Genomic DNA, 18,198 nt, shown 5'->3' with positions numbered 1-18,198 from the left:
GCGAAGTTCACATCATCAAAGTCATGAACGGTATTGTCTGCTGTTCTTATGGATTTACTTCCTGTTATAACCAAATCCCGACTATTTGGGAGGAGGGTAAGACAGGAGGGGAAAAGAATTTGAATTATGGAGCATGTTACTTAAGACAATAAAGCAAACTGTTCGTCACAGGCACTAATGGGGTAGTGGTAACCTCGGAGTTTCCCATCTTTGAAGATACTACTCTGGCCCCGTGTTCGATTCACGGTTAGTGCAATCTAACGATTGACGCCCATTGGAGAGCAACTCTATTCTTTTTTGGCTTTTTTCCTATCCTTTCCTCTGGACTTGGGGATTATTTTTGTTGGTTTCTGTATATGATGTATATGAAATTCAATGGGTAAGGTTCATTTTGGTTCTATATGAATGAAAATAGAGATCATATTTATGACTTAACTCATAAGTTGGAACAGGATATTTGAAAAGAGCTCAATAAGCTCTACTAATAATCCGTAGTGGTGGCTCAACTTACACCAGCCACTAGATCTATCCGCGGGGCAAACCTAAGAGCTTGGGCCACAAGTCGGGCGTCCTGGGTCTTTCCAGGGTTAATCTTAGCACTCAAGTTCCATGAGGTACCTAACTTAAACGTCACGATGTATTCTGCCAGCTTCTCTTTCCCTTGACACCACCCCCTCACACACCTCTCTACCACATATTCCGATTTTCTAAATTCTCTGCGATACACATCATACATAAATCATGAACGCCAAAGGCGACAAGATCGAGAAGATCATTGCTCGCCTACAGCAGCGGATCAGTGAGGGGCAGTTCTACGAAGCCCAGCAGCAGACTCGCGTCGTAGCAGCTCGATATACCAAAGCCGCCAACTGGGATGCTGCTATAAATATCCTCTACAATGTTGCACAATCGCTTCTGAAGGCGGGCCAGGGCGGCAGCGGTGGCGATCTCTGCGTGCTGCTGGTCGACATCTACAAACAGGCCGAGCTGAAGCCCGATGCTGTTACCAAGGGTCGATTGCTCACGTGTTTGCGCTTGTTCAACAGCGAGGAACCCACACGCAAGAAGTATATTGGGGAGATCATAGCGTATGTTGCGTTTGGTTGACTACCTAAGCATTGCGTCAAGCTGTCTACTATACTAACTAACGTCTGTCTAGATGGTCCTCCAAATTCGGCGAGTACCCCGCGGGTGACCCCGAGCTGCATCATGTTGCGGGATCGCTATATGCAGAAGAGCACGAACCGTACGATGCGGAGAGACATCTGCTTCTTGGAACGAAGGATTCGGCCGAGGTGTTGGCTCGCTTAGAATACGAATGGTTTAAGGAGGATGACGCACATACGGCCGCTTTATACGCCGCGCGGGGAGTGCTGCCGTATCTTCTCACGGGCAACATCCGATCAGCGAATACATGCTACCGACTATTCACCAGCGCCCTCAGCCAGGATAAGCAAGGCCAGCTTAACGTCCAGGACGTCAGCAGCAATAGCGTCGACATTCGGGTGTACCCCAGCATACCCCTCCTTAATTTCCTAGGGCTTCTGCTACTTGCGGTCCAGCGAGCTCACCCGGACCTATACAAGCAACTACACAGCAAATATTCTACCCTCCTAGCCGAAGTCGAGTCGTGGCATGAGTCCTTGGAGATCATCGCCGAGATGTACTTCGGCATCCAAAAGCCGCGACAGAGCAACCCGCTAATGGACATGATGAGCGGCTTCTTTGGCGGTAGTGGTGGGGGTGGCGCTGCGGCGGGCGGGGGCGCGAAGAGGCCGGCCCTGAAGGGTCCTACGTCGATGCCGGCTGCTGAGGGATTAGATTAGATTAGATAACTGTTTGGGATCTCGATAACCGTATAATTATCGTAGCTACGTATTCACGATGAATATCATTGCGGCCGGTGCTGCTCTTCCGGCTCGTACATCCAGTTGTCTTCGGCTAGGGCTGCTACTTTAGCTCTCATGCTGGCTCGGAGTGTCTCTAGGACCTCTTTTTCTTATTAGCATTGGGTAAACTTCGAGGTTATTCGCTTAGAGGCTATTCGCATAGTCTTACCTTCGGGTTGCGCTGGAGTGCGGTTGTGGTTTATTTGGTAGTGCTTGACTGCTTCTGCCAATCTTTGTCTCTCGCCTGTTGATACGATGCGTTAGTAGCCGCGCATCACAAGACACTACCCTGAAAACCTGATAACCTGATAGGCTCAATATAGTATTCTACGTACGCTCGCTCTCCTGCGCATCATCCAATGCGCCGCCTTCCTCCGAATCGTCTAGAGGGGGTGTAGGCGGATCACCAACGTCGAACTCGCCGTTCTTGTCGCGGACAACGATGTCAGAGGTATCGGACAGCACCTCGACGTCTCCAAGACGTAATGTCTCGGCGGAGTTATTGGAAGATTGCGAGGAGGTCGTGGGTGTTGGGCGGCGAGTAAGTTGGCTTTGGAATAGGTTGCGCCGTATGCCCGCTGTGTTCGTGCGCGCGGTTCTATTAGTGCCCGGGCGAGCGTGAGGGGGTGGACGGTCGGCCATATCTAATTGGCTAATTAAGGATGAAGTGTCTTGTTTAATTTATCGTGATTGGAAGAGTAGAGGAGAAAAGCAATATTAATTATGCTGATGGCATTTAAAGTGTTGCTGTTATGTTACTATTAAAGAAACAATGGCTAAAATGGTATCTTATCATATGTTGACATTCGACAAGAAATAAAGTCAAAGCAGGGACCAGGTTCCATTATTAGCTGCCCCTGTCTAACCTTAGGTAGGTAGCTTGGGCATTGTGGGGTAACCCTGTTTATAAGTGGCATGGGTGTTTATTACCTTGCCTACGAAGTACTTGTCTCGATTTATATAGCTCCTACCTTTGATCTCTCTGATGAGGGCCTTGAGTTTCCATTCCTATAAACGATCTTCTATTATCAATATCAATATCAATATCAATATCAATATCAATATCCAGCTCTCCATTAAATCCTCAAGGATTGGCATATCACATTATACCGTGGTACTCCCTACCATGGCAAACGCTTTCAATATTCATCCCACCGGCCGTTTCAACGGCGAAAGCGAAGCTGTAAAGAGACCTAAGGTATGTATACTTTACTTCGACTATACGACTATAATAGGAAGTCGTCCCCGACAACTAAATTTCTCGCTATAGGAAATAGCATGCTTCTCTTACGATGACAAGCGCGAGTTTCATCTAGATGATCGATCAATGCAGTGGTACTATCCTCCCACGCTCGGGGCCGATCTATCTAAAGGCTTCGATCGATTTGATAAGCATGACAACTCCAAAGATGAGCATATCGACAGTCTCCTCAAGACAATCATGGCTCATGAAGAAGAGGAAGGAAAGAAGATTGATGCGCACGTCGTTACTTGGCGCGGTATGATGACCAAGGTACGCTTAGCCGCGACTAGCTATATACTTGCTAGAAAAACTTATCTAATTCTCATAGATCATGTCGGCGCCCTTCGATGACCGAGATGGGTACGTAGACTTATAAGTGATGTCACCTACCTTCGAATTCTAACGTAGCATCTATCCAGGTTCGAGATGAATGCTACCCTTTACCAAGTGAGCGATCCGAATATCCTCCTATGATGTAATCTAAGCTGATTATTTGCTGAAGGATTGCATGTATGCTTGAAAGAATGTCACCAGCGGTATTTCCGCTAATCTGATAGCACAATAGCTTCATCGAAGAGAATTTTGCTTATGGTCAAGCTAAGCAACAAGAGCAACATCAGCAGCAACAGTCGCGGCGAGGACAGCAGTTCTCGCCGGATGTCATGACATACTGGGGTAAAGGAAGCAATCTCTATTCGAAAATTCTACTTAGCTTACCCTATTATAGGTTACAAATTCGAGACGCTGTCTTGTCTCCCGCGTCCCTGGGGAGAGGTCAATAGAGAAATCATTGAGAACAGAGACGAGGAAATTGTCAATAATAAAGCTCAGTATTGCTCTGTAGTTCGCACCGGGATTGGCAAGACGATCTTGTGTCTAGGAGGAGAGGTCGATGCTAGTAAGTCTTTACTTCCGCGTCTGGTTTAAAACATACTCACGAGGGGCATTTAGTCTGGGACTCCAAGCCAAAAGAGAAAGGTGCACCGATCAACTGGATCGAGTTGAAGACCAGCGTCGAAATTCGTGACAACAGAAGCATGCAGAACTTTGAGCGAAAGCTCATGAAGTTCTGGATCCAATCCTTCCTACTTGGCGTGCCGAAAATAATCGTGGGGTTCCGTTCACAGCAGGGGATTCTCACGAAGCTTGAAGAGATCCAGACGGCCAAGATACCTGAGACGGCTGCGAAGCGAGGTGTTAGAAGTTGGAATGCGAACGCGTGTATCAATTTCGCCAGCGCCTTCCTGGAGTGTAAGACCGACCAGAAATACACACGATCATTATATATATTCTAATGTAACTATAGGGCTGAGAAACACCATCAACGACGAGGGTGTCTGGAGAATAAAGAGACAACCCCGTTCCGGGGTTATTGAGGTGTTCAAAGTCGAGGAAGTCGGCCACGGAATGATTCTCACGGACGAGTTCATCAATTGGCGTATAAAGTTAAGCCTCAACAACAGTAGCGGTAGTTCCTAAAGGGACTTCTATCTAATAAGCTCTACCAGAGCTCGGTGGGATATGGATCTATGTCATCTATAACGCCAGCTCCTTTCTAGATACCCAACCATAAATCTATGCAATCTTAACCCTCTATCATATACCCCATGTCATATACATCTAGAACTCGCTTATCGGTTGAGTTTTACATGCATCTTACGTCGTGTGGGATCATAGCTAGTCCCGTGTTTAGGATTTCCATAAGTTCGTTCTCCGTGGGCATTGTCGTTTATGCTGTTTAAGTCTACCTCAAATGCCATATGGTTAAGGAAATTGCAAACCTATCACATGTTAGTAAAACCTGATGCGAGAGTGAGAACTAAAACAACTCACGGGCTTTCCATGCCATCGCCCTCCGCCAATCTCGAACCACCCTAGGTGTCCGCCAAGCGAAGTCGTACACAGCACCGTGTACGGATTCGTCGACGCCTCGGCGTACGGAAGTGCTAGACGCGAGACGATCGGGTCGTCCTCGGCGTTGAGCGCGAGAAGCGGGATTCGCACGGCGAGCAACGAGTCTGAGCTCGACGCGTCTCTATAGTATGCCTCTTCTGTGGGGTATCCCCACGTAGGACACTGGTAGGCTCTGTCAAATTCGTAGAGGTACTTTAGACCGAGTAGGTGGTCTGTGTCGATGTTGGTGTATTTGTCGAGTTCTTCCTTGTGCCGCGATGATAGGGCTCTCATGGAGTCTGGGGTGGGTTTAGTTTTGGGTTTGGGGTTTATTTGGGGGGTTATGGTATGGTACTTGGGAGGAAGAGAAGGAGAAGGAGGAGAAGGAGAAGGAGGAGAAGGAGAAGGGGAGGAGTAAGTACTTACCGCCGAGAACGCGTTGGTAGATGTGGTGTCCGATAAATGAGCTTTGCAGCATCTTGGATGATATGTGTAGAGCCCAGGGGTTGGCTACTACGACGGCGGCTTTAAGAGGGGTTGCGGAGCCTTCTTCGCCAAGATACTGATGATGGGTTAATATGACTTCTAAGTAATTTTCCGGTTCTCAGATGGATAGCTTACGTTTGTGAGAATGCAGGCTCCAAGTGAGAAGCCTAGACCGAATAGGGGACGGTTGGGATATGTTTTTGTGAGCCATTTGATAGTCTAGATGTACGTTAATATGAGTAGATAGCTAAGGGGCATAGATGGCAATGGGGGAGTAGCTTACTTGTCTAACATCCCAGGTAGCACGCGCATTGTAGAGCAATCCCGTTGTAATCTTACTGTTGGCGCAACCCCTCGAAGTAACGACGCAGGCCTCCCACTTCCCACTGTCAATCAACGGTGCAATAGCATATCTGAGATACACCTCATGCGAACCACCCGACAAGCCGTGGAGAATGACAAGCATAGGCCTATCATCGTCCGACCCCAGAGTCGAGAGCTCGTCCTCGGTGAAATACGCCGTCCGCGGGGGCAGAGTCTCGTCAGCCTCCCCCTTAAGCGAGGGATCCGTCACAGCGAAGTCCACGGCAAAACTGCCGTTGAACTCGGCGTGGTCCGCCTCGAAGATCTTCCGCTTGTAGTGCAGCGGCGGGCCGTGGGATTTGGCCGCCGTCCACATCGTCTGGGCGTGTCCGTTAAAAAGCAGCGGGTTCAGCTGGCACGGCGGGACCGTGGACTGGCATACTTTGAGCAAGTCCGTCTCTTTGCCGTCTTTCTCCTTCAGACCGAGAGGTTTCGGCGAGGTTGTGAAGTTGATACTGGCCCGTCCGAACCAATCCATTTTGACCGCTAGTACACTCCGTCTTGGTCCGGGGAGGGATTGACTTTTGCTTAGGGTCTAATGGGAATTGCAATTATATTGTATATACGTTATGATATTGTGTTAGTTAACTGAATTAGAAGGATGTATCTATGAGAATTAATCTAAAGATGAAGGAACATGTTGGTATATAATGTGAAGATGGCAAAATGGACGAGAAGGCCCCGTTATTAGGATAATATCGCCCAGGGGCAATTCGGTGTTACCGTCGCCCTCCACTTACCTCGGTTCATACCGCATTGGGCAATAGTGGTCCTACTCGAGTATGTCGTCGCCCGAGACTTGGGCACGGTGAAGAGAAAAGCGACTGGGCATGCAGTTAAAGCGTTGTATGTACTTGGTATTGGTATATCAAGAAACATAGCTTCCATCTAATACATTTAGTAAGTACCTAGGTACCCCCTAGTGTTCTGAAAATAGGTAGGTAGCATCTAAGTCCCTATTTTCGAATTGACTTTTTGAGCCGCAACTAAATCCTATCGGGGATTCATGGCAGCGGACGATGATACCTTCCTTAGGTACCTTATGGTAGAATAACGGCACACTAATAGACTGGTGGAACTGTATGTGGTCAATCGTGCATGTGCAAGACCCGAGGACCACCGATCTCGTGCAGCATCTAATCTCTTCACGGAAGAGCTTATGATAACCCCTTACGTCAATTTTAATGAGAGGGAAACCATGAACATTTGCAAAGAGTTACAGTAGGTAAACTCGATGTATTTAGGTACATAGACACTTATATAAGACGACGATAAGATAAAGTACCTAGGTAGGTTAGTGTATGTAATCGAAGTATCTACGTCAGTCAAGTCTAACTCTTTATAAATCACGTGACGTTACTCTACGACTTACAACGTCGCGGCGCGCGCTTCCAGCTGATCCTCTACTACTAATCATCTCGAACAATATCTACCGGTGTAAGATATCAACCTCACAAAACAGCAATTACCGATTTCAACGTAATATAATTGCGTCCCTATATAACATAGGGATGGTTCTGTATAGCGCGTAGTGCAATGAAATTATGACATATCGCGGCTCGATGCCCCATGGTCAAGGCTCGGGGTTCAATGGCCAGCAAACTCAATATCCTCAGGCCGTGAATAATGGCAACAATGGCTACGACGCCTGGGGCAACCCACAGTTTCATCAACCTTATCAAAATCCCGTTTTCGCTTCGACACCCTATCCGCCTCAACCGCAACCTCAGCAACATCCTCATCAGTACAATGCGCACCCGCAGCAGCAATCGCAAAATGCGAACTACCAGTTCCATTCGTACGACCCCTCCCTCGATCAGCGGCCTATCCAATCTTCACTGCAGAACGGCGTAAATTTGCATACCATGCCACACCCCGCCCAACATACTACTCCCCAACGCCAATATGTCCAACAACCAGATTGGCAGCACATGCCGCCGCCGATGCCGATGCCTTCGCCGTCCTATCAGACCCCACCGCCGCCGCAGATGACGCCGATGACACCGGTACCGCCCCAGGGTATGCCTCATCCTCATCCTCAACACCAACCCCAACCACAACAACAGTACCAGTTTCAGCACCAACACCCACATCAACAGCACCAACAGCACCAACAGCATCAGCAGTACCAACGGCAATACCAGTCACCCATACCCCGACACGTCGGCTCTCCTGTTACCATCCAGTCCCCTCAGTTACCGCCACAGTTTGTACCACATCCCGGTAATAGACATATGAGTACAGGCACACGAATCGATCAACGTGCCAGTCCTATATCCGCAAGTCCTCGACTGAGTAGTCACGGCATTGCGAGGAGTCCTAGCGTTGGATCGACAAGGTCGCCTGCTCTGACACCAGGGCTCTTACCACACCATGCCGATACCAATTCCCTCTTAATATGTATCGCAGAAGAATACTTCGGCAAAGCGCGGGCGTCGACCGTGTCTATGGTAGATAATATCGATACTCAGAGCCTGAACGAGTATCAGAAGCTTGTCGCGACGGGATTAGGCTGTCTCGAAGCTGTTTTAGAGAGTCCAAAATTGGCACCGCGGTTGGAAGCTAGGATACGATTCCGATATGCCAGTATATTGTCCGAGGAAACAAACAATGTGATGGAGGCTGAGACTGCCCTGACTAAGGGTATCACGCTTTGTGAAAGAGTAAAACAACACCTACTAACCCCCAATAAGGCCCTGTCATCCGCTAACTACCTGTATAGAATCGATTTGTCGACCTAAAGTATGCCATGCGCTTTCTTCAGATCAAATTACTCTTCTCGCAGCAGAAAGTAAAGGCAGCTATGATTGCTGTAGACGGCCGGATAAGGGATGCTGAAGTGTACGTGCTCCCTCACCTCTGCAAGCATGTCTTCTAACTCGCAACAGGGTAAAACATTACCATTGGATTTACGCTTTTCGCTTCCTCAAAACTTCCATGTACCTCCAGTCTGCTAACCCTGCTGAGACGCACGCACTCGATAACCTAAAAGCCATTGCCAATCTAGCTAACCAGAGGAACGAACATGCTATCTATGTGGTGGCCTCATTGCTTGAGGGCCTCAGTCTTCTCAAGACCATGAAGGACGACGCTATAGTTCGTGTACAAGCCTGTATTGCTCAAGCCCTAAAGTATCAGTTCGAGGATTCGGTTCGCATACCGCAGCTGGATGCTTTAGCTCTCATGCTAGATCTCGCCTGTAGTTTACACCAAAAGTCGGTCCAGGTAATCATGCAGAAATTAAAGAATCTCCAGGATCACATGGACACATACATGAACGACAACTCTTGGCATCCCATAGAATCGCAACTCCTTCTGCCCATTCGGAATAGCAATATAATGACAATCAGCCATGATACGGCGGCTATATTAAGGCCTGGACCTGATGATGGTTTCTACGACTATCTAGTCATGTCGTTCTGGAGCAAGTTAGAAGCTTACAATGTCACGTAAGAAAACTCCTACCTTTTTGATCATGTTATTATCTGCTAACAGTAGCTTTAGATATACGTATAGCGGCCTTGCGCTCTTGTACCAATCTCCTCGCAATGACAAGAGGATATTTAGACTTTGGGAGGAAGCCATAACCCAACTGCAAAAGAGTAAGACGTCCTGGTAGATTGTTTCACTACGGGTTCTAACTTTTACTATAGATGGTGTTAGGCTACAGGGACTACCAAATTCGTTAGCGGACGCTGTTACGAAAGCGGACTGGCAAAGAGAATGGATGTGTTATCTCTACATCCTCCAGGGTCTGCACTTTGCAACCCACACGCGATGGCCTGAGGTTAAGAAATGCGTGGCAAAATTAGAGGATATGGTTAAGCCTCCTCTTGGGGCTATTGTCGTGCTATACTCGACATATCTTGCAGGAGTGTACCACCAGGGGACTGGCGATTTGAAAACCGCCAACTCAATTTTCGGCAACCCGATCTTTAGCCTGGATAACGACAGCGGAAGAAGCGGGAATCGAAAGGCAGCCGAAATTGACGTATCGCTACTGGCGACCTTCAACCGAATTTGGATCATGCAGCATCCGGATTACAGAAACGACCGATTGACAATTGAGCTCCTGGAGCAACTCCGTCCGCTCTGTAGCGATCACCCTAACGTGGAGATCCGCACATCGTACAATCTAGTGCTAGCGGCGGTCCAGACGAACCCGCCCATCCCGATGACAGCAGTCAAGATGCACATATCTACGGCATTAAGTAGCGCCCAGTCACTGGGTAACGTACATACACTATCGATCGCGCTCAACGTCATGCGGGCCAAGCTCTTCCAGAACATCGTAGGCGACCAGGCCCTAAAGAGCGCGAAGGCGGCTTCGAATCAGGCGAAGAGGAGCGGCAATACGCTGTGGATGAGTGTGGCGGACGGCATGCTTGCCCAGAGCTTTGACGTTCAGGGACAGGCCCTCGACGCGCAGAAGGCGTGGGGTGATGCGACGCAGTATGCACGGCAGGCCTTTAATATGATGGGCCAGGAGGGCTCGGCCTGAAGTTGGGGGTAGCAGCGGGCACGGTAAATCCGGGTCCGTTGGAGGTTAAGGTAAAGCCTGGAGGCGTTTATGTATAATACTATAGCATTGCATCGTGGGATCGTACGGGTAGGCGGGCGGTATCGATGCTGGGCGTTTCGCTGGTCAGGTTAGGCCAGGTCACAAGGGGAGCGATTGTTACTTTCTCGTTGGCCAGGTCAGACGGCTGATGACAATATACCCTCTCGTGTTTGATAGGTTGTCTGTGATAAGCTACTCTTGTTTCATACAGTACAGTGCAGTGCATACGTGCAAGGTGTCCATCATGTATAGTGAAGTGAAGTGAAGTTATGCAGTGTAGAGGGACGGCGGTAGTAGAGGACAAGGCATAGGTAGGTATGAATAGGTAGGTATGACGGGATCAACGTTACTCAGCATACAAGAGCCGCTCCGTTTCGAGCCTATTCCGACCGGATCGATGCTTCGAGGGCTCCGGCGTGGGTAGGAGGGCCAAGATACCTTATGCAGCTCACCTGCGCTCACCGGCGCAATAGTACCGGGACCTCGTATTGGTGGATCCGGGCTGTCTGTCATACGAAGCCGGAGATGGGGCTTGGGCGTTTACGATACTGTACGATATATCCCGTATTTGATATTACGTTGGCATACTTGGTTGCAATCTGATTTGATATCTACTTCTTTTTACTTGCTCTCTCCCCTTTCACATCGGTGGACACTTGAGCAAGTATTGACAAAGCAAAAGAAAAAAAGAAAAAAAAAAAAAGAGATCGGAACCTTCCTCATCGGGCTGGTTGGATATATAGAAGACGGGGGTCTGGCCTTGTCTGCCGAGCTTTGACTATACATATATGTATGCGCGTGTCTGCGTAGAGGTATGTATGTAAGCACTTAGGCAAGCAGCGAGAGCTAGAAGATAGCTCTTGGCTGGCCAACCGAGCAGCCGGTGTCGTCGATGTTACGTAGGTGGGCGAGGTGTTGGAAGTGAGACACGGCGATGGGGTTCGGAAGGCTAGCCGAAAAGCAGAGGGAGGAGTAAAGAGGATAGATATACATATGAATAAAACTACGGCTGTATACACATACCTTACATACAATAGGTTGTTGGGGGTTTTTCTTCTTCTTTTCTTCCGGGCGGCCCCGGCCACGAGGTGAATACCCTTTTACGATTATTATTACCTGCTTGTTTATATGTATTGTATTGTATTGTATTATATTGCGAAGAAGCTAAGCACATAGTCGAGCCGAGGCGGGAAAGGGTAATAGAACAAGCGAGTTAGTAGCCGAGCAGGTAAGTTGATGAGCAAGTAGGTAGGCTAGGTAGGTTAGGTACCTATGTAGGTAAGTAAGTAAACGAACGGACAGGGCAGAATGCACGATTTCCTCGTAACGAGCAGATAAAGACAGGGAACGATGACGATGACGACGACGACGACGACGATAACGAGGGGCCGGCGCGGAGTATACCGCAAGGAGATGGACATTGTGGGCCTTGGGGGACTGGTCTGAGGTGATTTATTTGACTTATACACATACCTACCTAACCTTACCTACCATCTATACATAGACGTATTCGTAGAACTCGATTTTTGGTACGATACGCAGTCCAATACTTTGGGTAGATACGAGGCTGTTTTAGGGTTGACACATATATGATATGGGCATACATGCCTACCTACATTAAGGGACCCTTTGTGCTTTTTGGCGTGGACCCTTCCGTAGCGTATAGGTATACCTATGTTAGGTACCTATGTAGGTAGGTAGTGTAGATAATAGTACATCCGCAACCAAAACCCGCTCCGCCGGCTCGAAGTCCCGCTTGGGATCGCCAAGTACCGAGGTACATGCCTATAGTATATACACTATGTAGTTATATACCGATAACACATGTAGTAAGTCAATATCGACACTAGGTATACTACCTAAGTATACTACTACTACTACTACTACTACATATACCTACATATATACAACCACGCTACATACATGGTATATACATACCTCCACTAGTAGTAGTACGTACCCGCGGGCGACCAGTCCCCTGGGTCTCCACGGTGCAACCCTAGGCCGGCTTCGCGATACCTACTTTATTTTTATTTCGATGGGCTGCCTGTATGTAATATGTATACCTGCTCGGTCGCTTTTATACCCACACACATAGTACTTACTATGCAGTGGCTTTTTTTTATTTACCTTTATTTCTGGGGCGCGCGGTAGTGCGTGGTGGGGTAGGTAGTGGTGGTGACGTGCTAGGTATCTACCGTATGTATAAGAGGTGGTTATATAGGTAGGTAGGTAGGTATACATACATATGTAGACTATTATTAGTTATAGTATTGTGTATGTGTGTATACACTACTTATACTGGGTATATAATACGTAGGAAAATAGATAGAGATAGATAAAAGAAGTAAACAAACGTAAGGCATCTGTATCTACCCAAGATAGGATTATTATTGATAATGTACGTATCTGCTGATACGCCCTGTTTTTTTTTTTTTTTCCCACCAACCAATACCTCTCCATAACATACGTAAGCTCAGGAGGGGGGGGAGAGAGGTTGTGTTGTCGTGGGATAGGTATCATCCAACCCACACACACGCAATCTGAACCCCTGCGATTGGGAAGGGGTTAGAAACCAAGATCCAGCAGGGCACGGAGTTAAGGCGCTTTCTCTGTATACAATACTACCTTATCCGTAACCTTTCGTTTTGTCGTCATCAATTGCGCGGGAGTTCTTCGGCGCATATCCAACCCCAACCCCAACCTATCCCGTCCCGTCGTCTAGGACTTACACTAGGTACACGTACGGGAATATGCTGTGTGTCCGTCTCAGCATATGTTTCTGTCAGTTAATTATATGCCCTCACGGGGCGCGGCGGGGGGAGGCGGCGTATATACCATATTCTACATGCGGCGGCGAATAGGAGACGGGGAATGGCGCAACAACAACTTTACATCTACCGTGAGATGTGTCGTGTGGCGCACGCATGGCTTCGAGACACAGGCCCCGTAGCGTAATAGCTGACAGCATCGTGCAACGTGGTTTTCGAAGCTGCAGTCAGCCTACATGTCATGTACGTGAGTCCCGTCCTATACACCCACCATCCATTATAGGTATACGTACATACATACCTATGTACCTAATGTATATCCCAAGACTAGCTACCGTGACCCCATACAGCATCTCGCACCGCAACTTTCCTGATTCCAGCAGCGCTACCGGCCGTAACGAGTTCTGGTAGCCCGGTTTCGTATCTCCGAGTCGCACTACGGTTTCCCCTTCCGTCTGTTCGTACGGGGCTTACAGCAGCGGGCCAGGTCCCGTTTTGGGACTCTTCCCGGCCGACAAGTTCGATATAGGTAACCAACACACGGAGGAACGAGCACGGGGCGTACCCTAAAAAAGCCTGCTAGGAATAGCAAAAGGGGTGTGCTCCCTGCAGGAAACGTGACCACCAGCCCTCTTCGAAGAGGATGGTGGAAAGGGGGGAAGGGGGAAGGGAGAAAAAGAACCGCTGTGGCGTTAGCTTTTCGCGTGGCATCAAAAATGAATTATGATCTGATGGCTGGCTATCTAACCGCTGCCTGAACAACGACATGCCTCGCCTTCGGCATACGATTGGATCACGCGGCGATTGCAGGATTCTTAGCCTCGGCCAACAATGCTCTTCTCGTGCTGTCTACCTACGAGTGACACAATCCACCCTTTATTAGTCTTAAAACGCTCGAATGATCCTTCAAAATCGAGTAAGGCGCGTTATACCTACGTTACACAATGGGCTTCTTATGTATTCCTTTGTTGGCTCAAGTGTCACAACTACAAGTGTTTGGTAAAAGGTAACACACGACTGTTGTATCAAAGTGAACTTTTATTCTTCCCTCCTTATTGACTACTCTTCCGCCCTGAGCGTCCTTGCTTTATTCCATCCTTTTCCGTACGTAGTCCTACGGCGTATATGTACTTTCAAATGCCACAAATAGGGGTATAGTACAGGGTATTCTTTATAAACAATAGACATGAAACTGAGACTTGGTAACCAACTGTGCGAGTCCTGAACAAAAAATAATAAAAAAGGAGGCGCAACATGCAGTTAATCCAAACAGGCAGATAAATCATCCCAATGCAAAAACCAGGATATCCAAATCTCATCCTCGTGCCCACCTTCCAAATGCTTTGAGGCCGTTCAAGACATGCATATCAAAATCAAAACGCCCGCCAGGATGCTGCCCAACCCCAACCAATAATGGGCTATCTAGTAAACCGAGTGTAGATCTTCGGTCGAAGTCGCGATAGTACCAATAAAGTAACGGTACGGCTCGCCATTGTAAATGAACTCGGCTATTGTCGAGGGAAGTTGTGGTGTAGGATAGGACTACCCCGAAAGCATGTTATCGAAGCCTTGGAGATACTCGTTCTAGGTGAGGTAATAGGGAACTCCTGGATTAAGAGGCTTCGAAGCCGCCTAATCAAGAAGGCTTGAAGTGGGATCGTCGCCTTCCCCACCAACCGATTAACATCTCGGTAACGGTTTTGAGTACCCTTTCCACGTCCTCCACGCCGTTGAGGGGTATCGTAATAGAACCGGAAAATCAATGCAAGCCGGCCAGGAATAAGCATAAGCCTCTTGGTGTCAACTCCCCAAATTAGCATCAAAACCAGACATTCATCGCTTGGGTTTCTTCAAGTATCCTGTTATCTCTTTCCAAGGCCGACAAGCCTAGTGCGAACGCCACCAGCCCCTAGACAACTCCGCTTTTGACGTATCCATTAATATTAGGCACTATTTCCATTTCATGTTTGCCAAACAGAACGGACGTATCCTCAGATTAGCCAGAACAAGTTCGTAGCCGTGTCAATATTTCGTCGGTAAAGTTATTCGGCTCGAAAGAATTTAAAAACTCTATACACGTGTATGGGGTCTCCTATGTATCAGATATATAAGCATTATGATCATTATTTTTTGGGTGTGATTTTAAAGCAACGCTAACCGAATGGGTAGCACAATGCTCATGATAGTCGTGTGCATGATGAAGAGAAAAGACAGGTGGTCGAGTGATTATTCAGAGGGCATATACATACGAGTCTGTTTGCCATGGTCGACAAAGGATATCGCGAGGTAAATCGTGATGCTGCCAGGATGGCATACTGCCATTAGGCGCCCGTTTGATCTCGGGGATAGGGATCATTGGGGGAGGACGACTTGCTGGGGGCGGTGGTTGTCGCGGATAGTCGTCATACGAAAACCTCATCCTCTTAGAGGATAAGCCAGGGAGTAGTTCGGGAGACGGATGGCTCATTTTCGAGGTACGCGGTGAGACTGGCGTACTTGAGGCGCTCCTAGGTCTTCCAAAATCTATTGCGCCTGGGTGCGACCCAAGCGACCTAGATAGTTCGTGTTCGGCCGATGAAGCCACCGGAGACGTATTGTGACCACCACGAGGACTATGTTAAATGTTAGCACATGGAACGCAACGCCACCTCGACAGCACCAACTCTCCGGACTCACGCGTTCTTAAACTTGCAAACCCTGCCGAATTTTTCACACTGAACACATCGAGGATAATCGGGGTCACACTTGATCTTCTTCTCCCGACACGTGAGACAAGCTATCGCAAGTCGTTTCCTCGGCTTCCCAGCCTTCGTAACTCCCCAGTGGGCATTAACCGGCTCTCCGTCAATGACCGTCTTGCAGTGAGTCCCATCATCATAGAAATAGCACAGTCCCTCTCCTGGGACCTCAGCCTGCTTCACAAATCGAGGCAAAAAGTGTGTTCCCGTCCATATCTTAGGTCCTAGCCCGTCTTTTACCGGCGCACCTTCAGGTGCAACTACGCTCGCTAGAGTCGGCGAGTGACTTGACGGGTCTAGACGCATTTGACTTTCCCTCTTGAATACTGGACTTGATTCATAGCCAAATCGCTGGTTCAGGGGAGGGAGTGGCATACGCTCGCTTACCGGCCTGTAAGGGGGACTTGGCGGCCGGGACTCGAACACATACTCCCGCCTTGAATCCGCCCACCTTCCAGACGGAACAGGTTCGGCTTGCGTTGCACGATGCAAATGTTCATACTCGTGCGTGGGAGACCTTAGCGGTCCAGGAAACTGAGAAGCAACCGAGGGGAGTGTTGGCCGCTCCGCTTCCGGCCTCGGCTCATAGACGCTGCGAGGCTGGCTCAAGGAAGGAGATACGTTTGGAAAATAAGAGGAACTTCTTGAGTGTGGCCTATCCAAAGGAGAGTGTGCACTGTGGAGCGGGCTTGGTCGATCCGGGAGAGGAGAGAGTGTTGAGCGGACATGGTGGTGAGGAGGGCCGAACAAGCTACTTAAAGGTGGGAGTTGCTGTCGAGGTGCACCATTAATATCTCTTCGCATCTGGCTGTCCTCAAAATCTCTGGTAGCCGGCATATCTGGTCGGGTGCTCGGATCATAGTTAGACATGGGAGGAGAAATAGGCGCAGGAGGAGTCCAAGCTGGTTCTTCAAGAATCTTAGGAGTGAGAGTCGATGAGCTTGGGCTGACCGGGCCAGGAGGTGTATTAGGAATGGCGGATGGACGACAAAGTTCTAATCTGACTGGTATCCCCATTGAGATGGAATGCGATGCTGGATAATTCCTTACAACATATCAAGCTAAAATTTAGCAGCTGTTTGTATGTTCGTAGGTAAAGCTATGAAACCAAGAAAGAACGGCGTAGATAGAGATACACGCCGAATTAGTTGAATGTTTTGGGTATCTGCCGGGTAAAGGTCGTCCAGCGGCGTAGTTGGTAAGTACACACGCCCACCCTCTGAGCTGTAAGTCGTCGAGCCGAGTCGCTGAGAGTGGCCAGAATTCCGGATAATTGGCCGTTCAGATTCAGCGTGCTGCTGTCCAATCCGGAGTGCTTTCTAATCGTCTAATCGTCTAATCAGGTCCGTGAGGAATGCTGAAAGCGGTCTACGTGCTTGATGGCTAGATCAGATGGTGAACAGTGTCAGATTCTATATAAGCTGACACAGGCGAAGGGGCAATAGGGTCCCGACTCGCGTGATAGTCAAATTTAGCCAATGTACGATGTTGTAAGTGAGCCTGTAGTGAGCGTTCGTATGTTGAGGAGAGTTATGAAATCATGTGCCCCAGCGTCAGTGAGGTTGAATGTACAGATAAATGTACAGATACAGTAAAAGTAAGGTTAATATGGACGTATCGATGAGGAAATATGATTCGAGAGGGCAAGGCAATTATTGAAGAGAGGAGGGATTGGGAGGATGAGGTATTGTATGTATCTCGTAACTAGACTTGTTACACAGATGGCTTTCAATCTTGTTACCTCTTAGTCTGGGGTCACCTTGCTGAAAAATACATAGGAATAATAATAATAACTAACAATAATGTGTTAGGTAGGTACGTCCTAAGATCCCAAGTCCCAAGCGACTACCGTATGTACTATAATATGTACTAAAACCTAGACCTCCATAGCCACTACCCCATGGCGAGTACAACGAACGACTTGGTAACCGTTACCCCCCTTGTCACAAAATTCATGAGGTGCTCTTTCCACTTATGACGGCTAGGTATCGGCTCCGACGGCATGGTGTTGGTTCTCGTCCGCGGAAAGCACGAAAGCACGAAAGCACGCACCTACCTAGTCACTTACTTACATGAGATGTATGTAATTGTAATGAGCGAATTGGCCGAGTATGCCTAACCTAGCCGGACATAACCTAGCCTTTCCAAGTCTAACTACCTATAGGTAGCTAATCGTATAGAAAAAGTACAGAATATGGGGCAGCGGCTCGGGTAGAGTAGATACGTACATACTCGGTAAAGGGAATAAGTGAGA

At 48.3% G+C, this 18,198-nt stretch overlaps 6 protein-coding genes and 1 non-coding gene across 7 annotated transcripts; 4 read left to right on the top strand and 3 right to left on the bottom strand.

Annotated features, from left to right (window-relative positions):
* Nucleotides 1–171: 171 nt before the first annotated feature.
* On the top strand, nucleotides 172–255 carry F4817DRAFT_t92. Its single transcript has one exon. It is a non-coding gene; the product is annotated as a tRNA-Gly (tRNA).
* Nucleotides 256–363: 108 nt separating this feature from the next.
* Nucleotides 364–2,021, top strand: F4817DRAFT_111191 (DUF410-domain-containing protein). The gene is made up of 3 exons (XM_049297481.1): nucleotides 364–379; nucleotides 453–1,088; nucleotides 1,160–2,021. The coding sequence occupies exons 2-3, from the start codon at nucleotides 742–744 to the stop codon at nucleotides 1,824–1,826; spliced, it is 1,014 nt and encodes a 337-aa protein (XP_049158961.1). The 5' UTR covers nucleotides 364–379; nucleotides 453–741; the 3' UTR covers nucleotides 1,827–2,021.
* F4817DRAFT_111182 (uncharacterized protein) lies at nucleotides 1,716–2,702 on the bottom strand. Its single transcript, XM_049297480.1, has 3 exons — nucleotides 2,225–2,702; nucleotides 2,059–2,133; nucleotides 1,716–1,992 (listed from the first exon to the last, which is right to left on the bottom strand). The coding sequence occupies exons 1-3, from the start codon at nucleotides 2,529–2,531 to the stop codon at nucleotides 1,892–1,894; spliced, it is 483 nt and encodes a 160-aa protein (XP_049158960.1). The 5' UTR covers nucleotides 2,532–2,702; the 3' UTR covers nucleotides 1,716–1,891.
* Nucleotides 2,703–3,015: 313 nt separating this feature from the next.
* On the top strand, nucleotides 3,016–4,611 carry F4817DRAFT_316010 (protein RAI1; the record flags this gene model as incomplete). Its single annotated transcript, XM_049300611.1, has 9 exons — nucleotides 3,016–3,087; nucleotides 3,160–3,402; nucleotides 3,461–3,492; nucleotides 3,552–3,579; nucleotides 3,635–3,642; nucleotides 3,698–3,807; nucleotides 3,860–4,030; nucleotides 4,084–4,383; nucleotides 4,439–4,611. The coding sequence occupies 9 exons, from the start codon at nucleotides 3,016–3,018 to the stop codon at nucleotides 4,609–4,611; spliced, it is 1,137 nt and encodes a 378-aa protein (XP_049158959.1).
* A 76-nt stretch (nucleotides 4,612–4,687) lies between these two features.
* On the bottom strand, nucleotides 4,688–6,456 carry F4817DRAFT_111177 (AB-hydrolase YheT). Its single transcript, XM_049297479.1, has 5 exons — nucleotides 5,795–6,456; nucleotides 5,647–5,730; nucleotides 5,452–5,587; nucleotides 4,966–5,324; nucleotides 4,688–4,913 (listed from the first exon to the last, which is right to left on the bottom strand). Exons 1-5 carry the CDS (start codon nucleotides 6,350–6,352, stop codon nucleotides 4,764–4,766), a joined length of 1,287 nt encoding a protein of 428 aa, XP_049158958.1. The 5' UTR covers nucleotides 6,353–6,456; the 3' UTR covers nucleotides 4,688–4,763.
* An 833-nt stretch (nucleotides 6,457–7,289) lies between these two features.
* F4817DRAFT_337869 (cohesin loading factor-domain-containing protein) lies at nucleotides 7,290–10,843 on the top strand. The gene is made up of 5 exons (XM_049303347.1): nucleotides 7,290–8,537; nucleotides 8,597–8,715; nucleotides 8,763–9,323; nucleotides 9,379–9,476; nucleotides 9,528–10,843. Exons 1-5 carry the CDS (start codon nucleotides 7,419–7,421, stop codon nucleotides 10,373–10,375), a joined length of 2,745 nt encoding a protein of 914 aa, XP_049158957.1. The 5' UTR covers nucleotides 7,290–7,418; the 3' UTR covers nucleotides 10,376–10,843.
* Nucleotides 10,844–15,231: 4,388 nt separating this feature from the next.
* On the bottom strand, nucleotides 15,232–17,629 carry F4817DRAFT_111088 (uncharacterized protein). Its single transcript, XM_049297477.1, has 2 exons — nucleotides 15,883–17,629; nucleotides 15,232–15,818 (listed from the first exon to the last, which is right to left on the bottom strand). The coding sequence occupies exons 1-2, from the start codon at nucleotides 16,959–16,961 to the stop codon at nucleotides 15,437–15,439; spliced, it is 1,461 nt and encodes a 486-aa protein (XP_049158956.1). The 5' UTR covers nucleotides 16,962–17,629; the 3' UTR covers nucleotides 15,232–15,436.
* Nucleotides 17,630–18,198: the final 569 nt, after the last annotated feature.

The sequence above is a fragment of the Daldinia loculata genome (genome assembly GCF_022478755.1).
Source record: "Daldinia loculata strain CBS 113971 unplaced genomic scaffold F4817scaffold_25, whole genome shotgun sequence".
Lineage (NCBI taxonomy): Eukaryota > Fungi > Ascomycota > Sordariomycetes > Xylariales > Hypoxylaceae > Daldinia > Daldinia loculata.
Note: the sequence above shows the minus strand (reverse complement) of the source record. Positions and strands in the feature narration are given on the sequence as shown.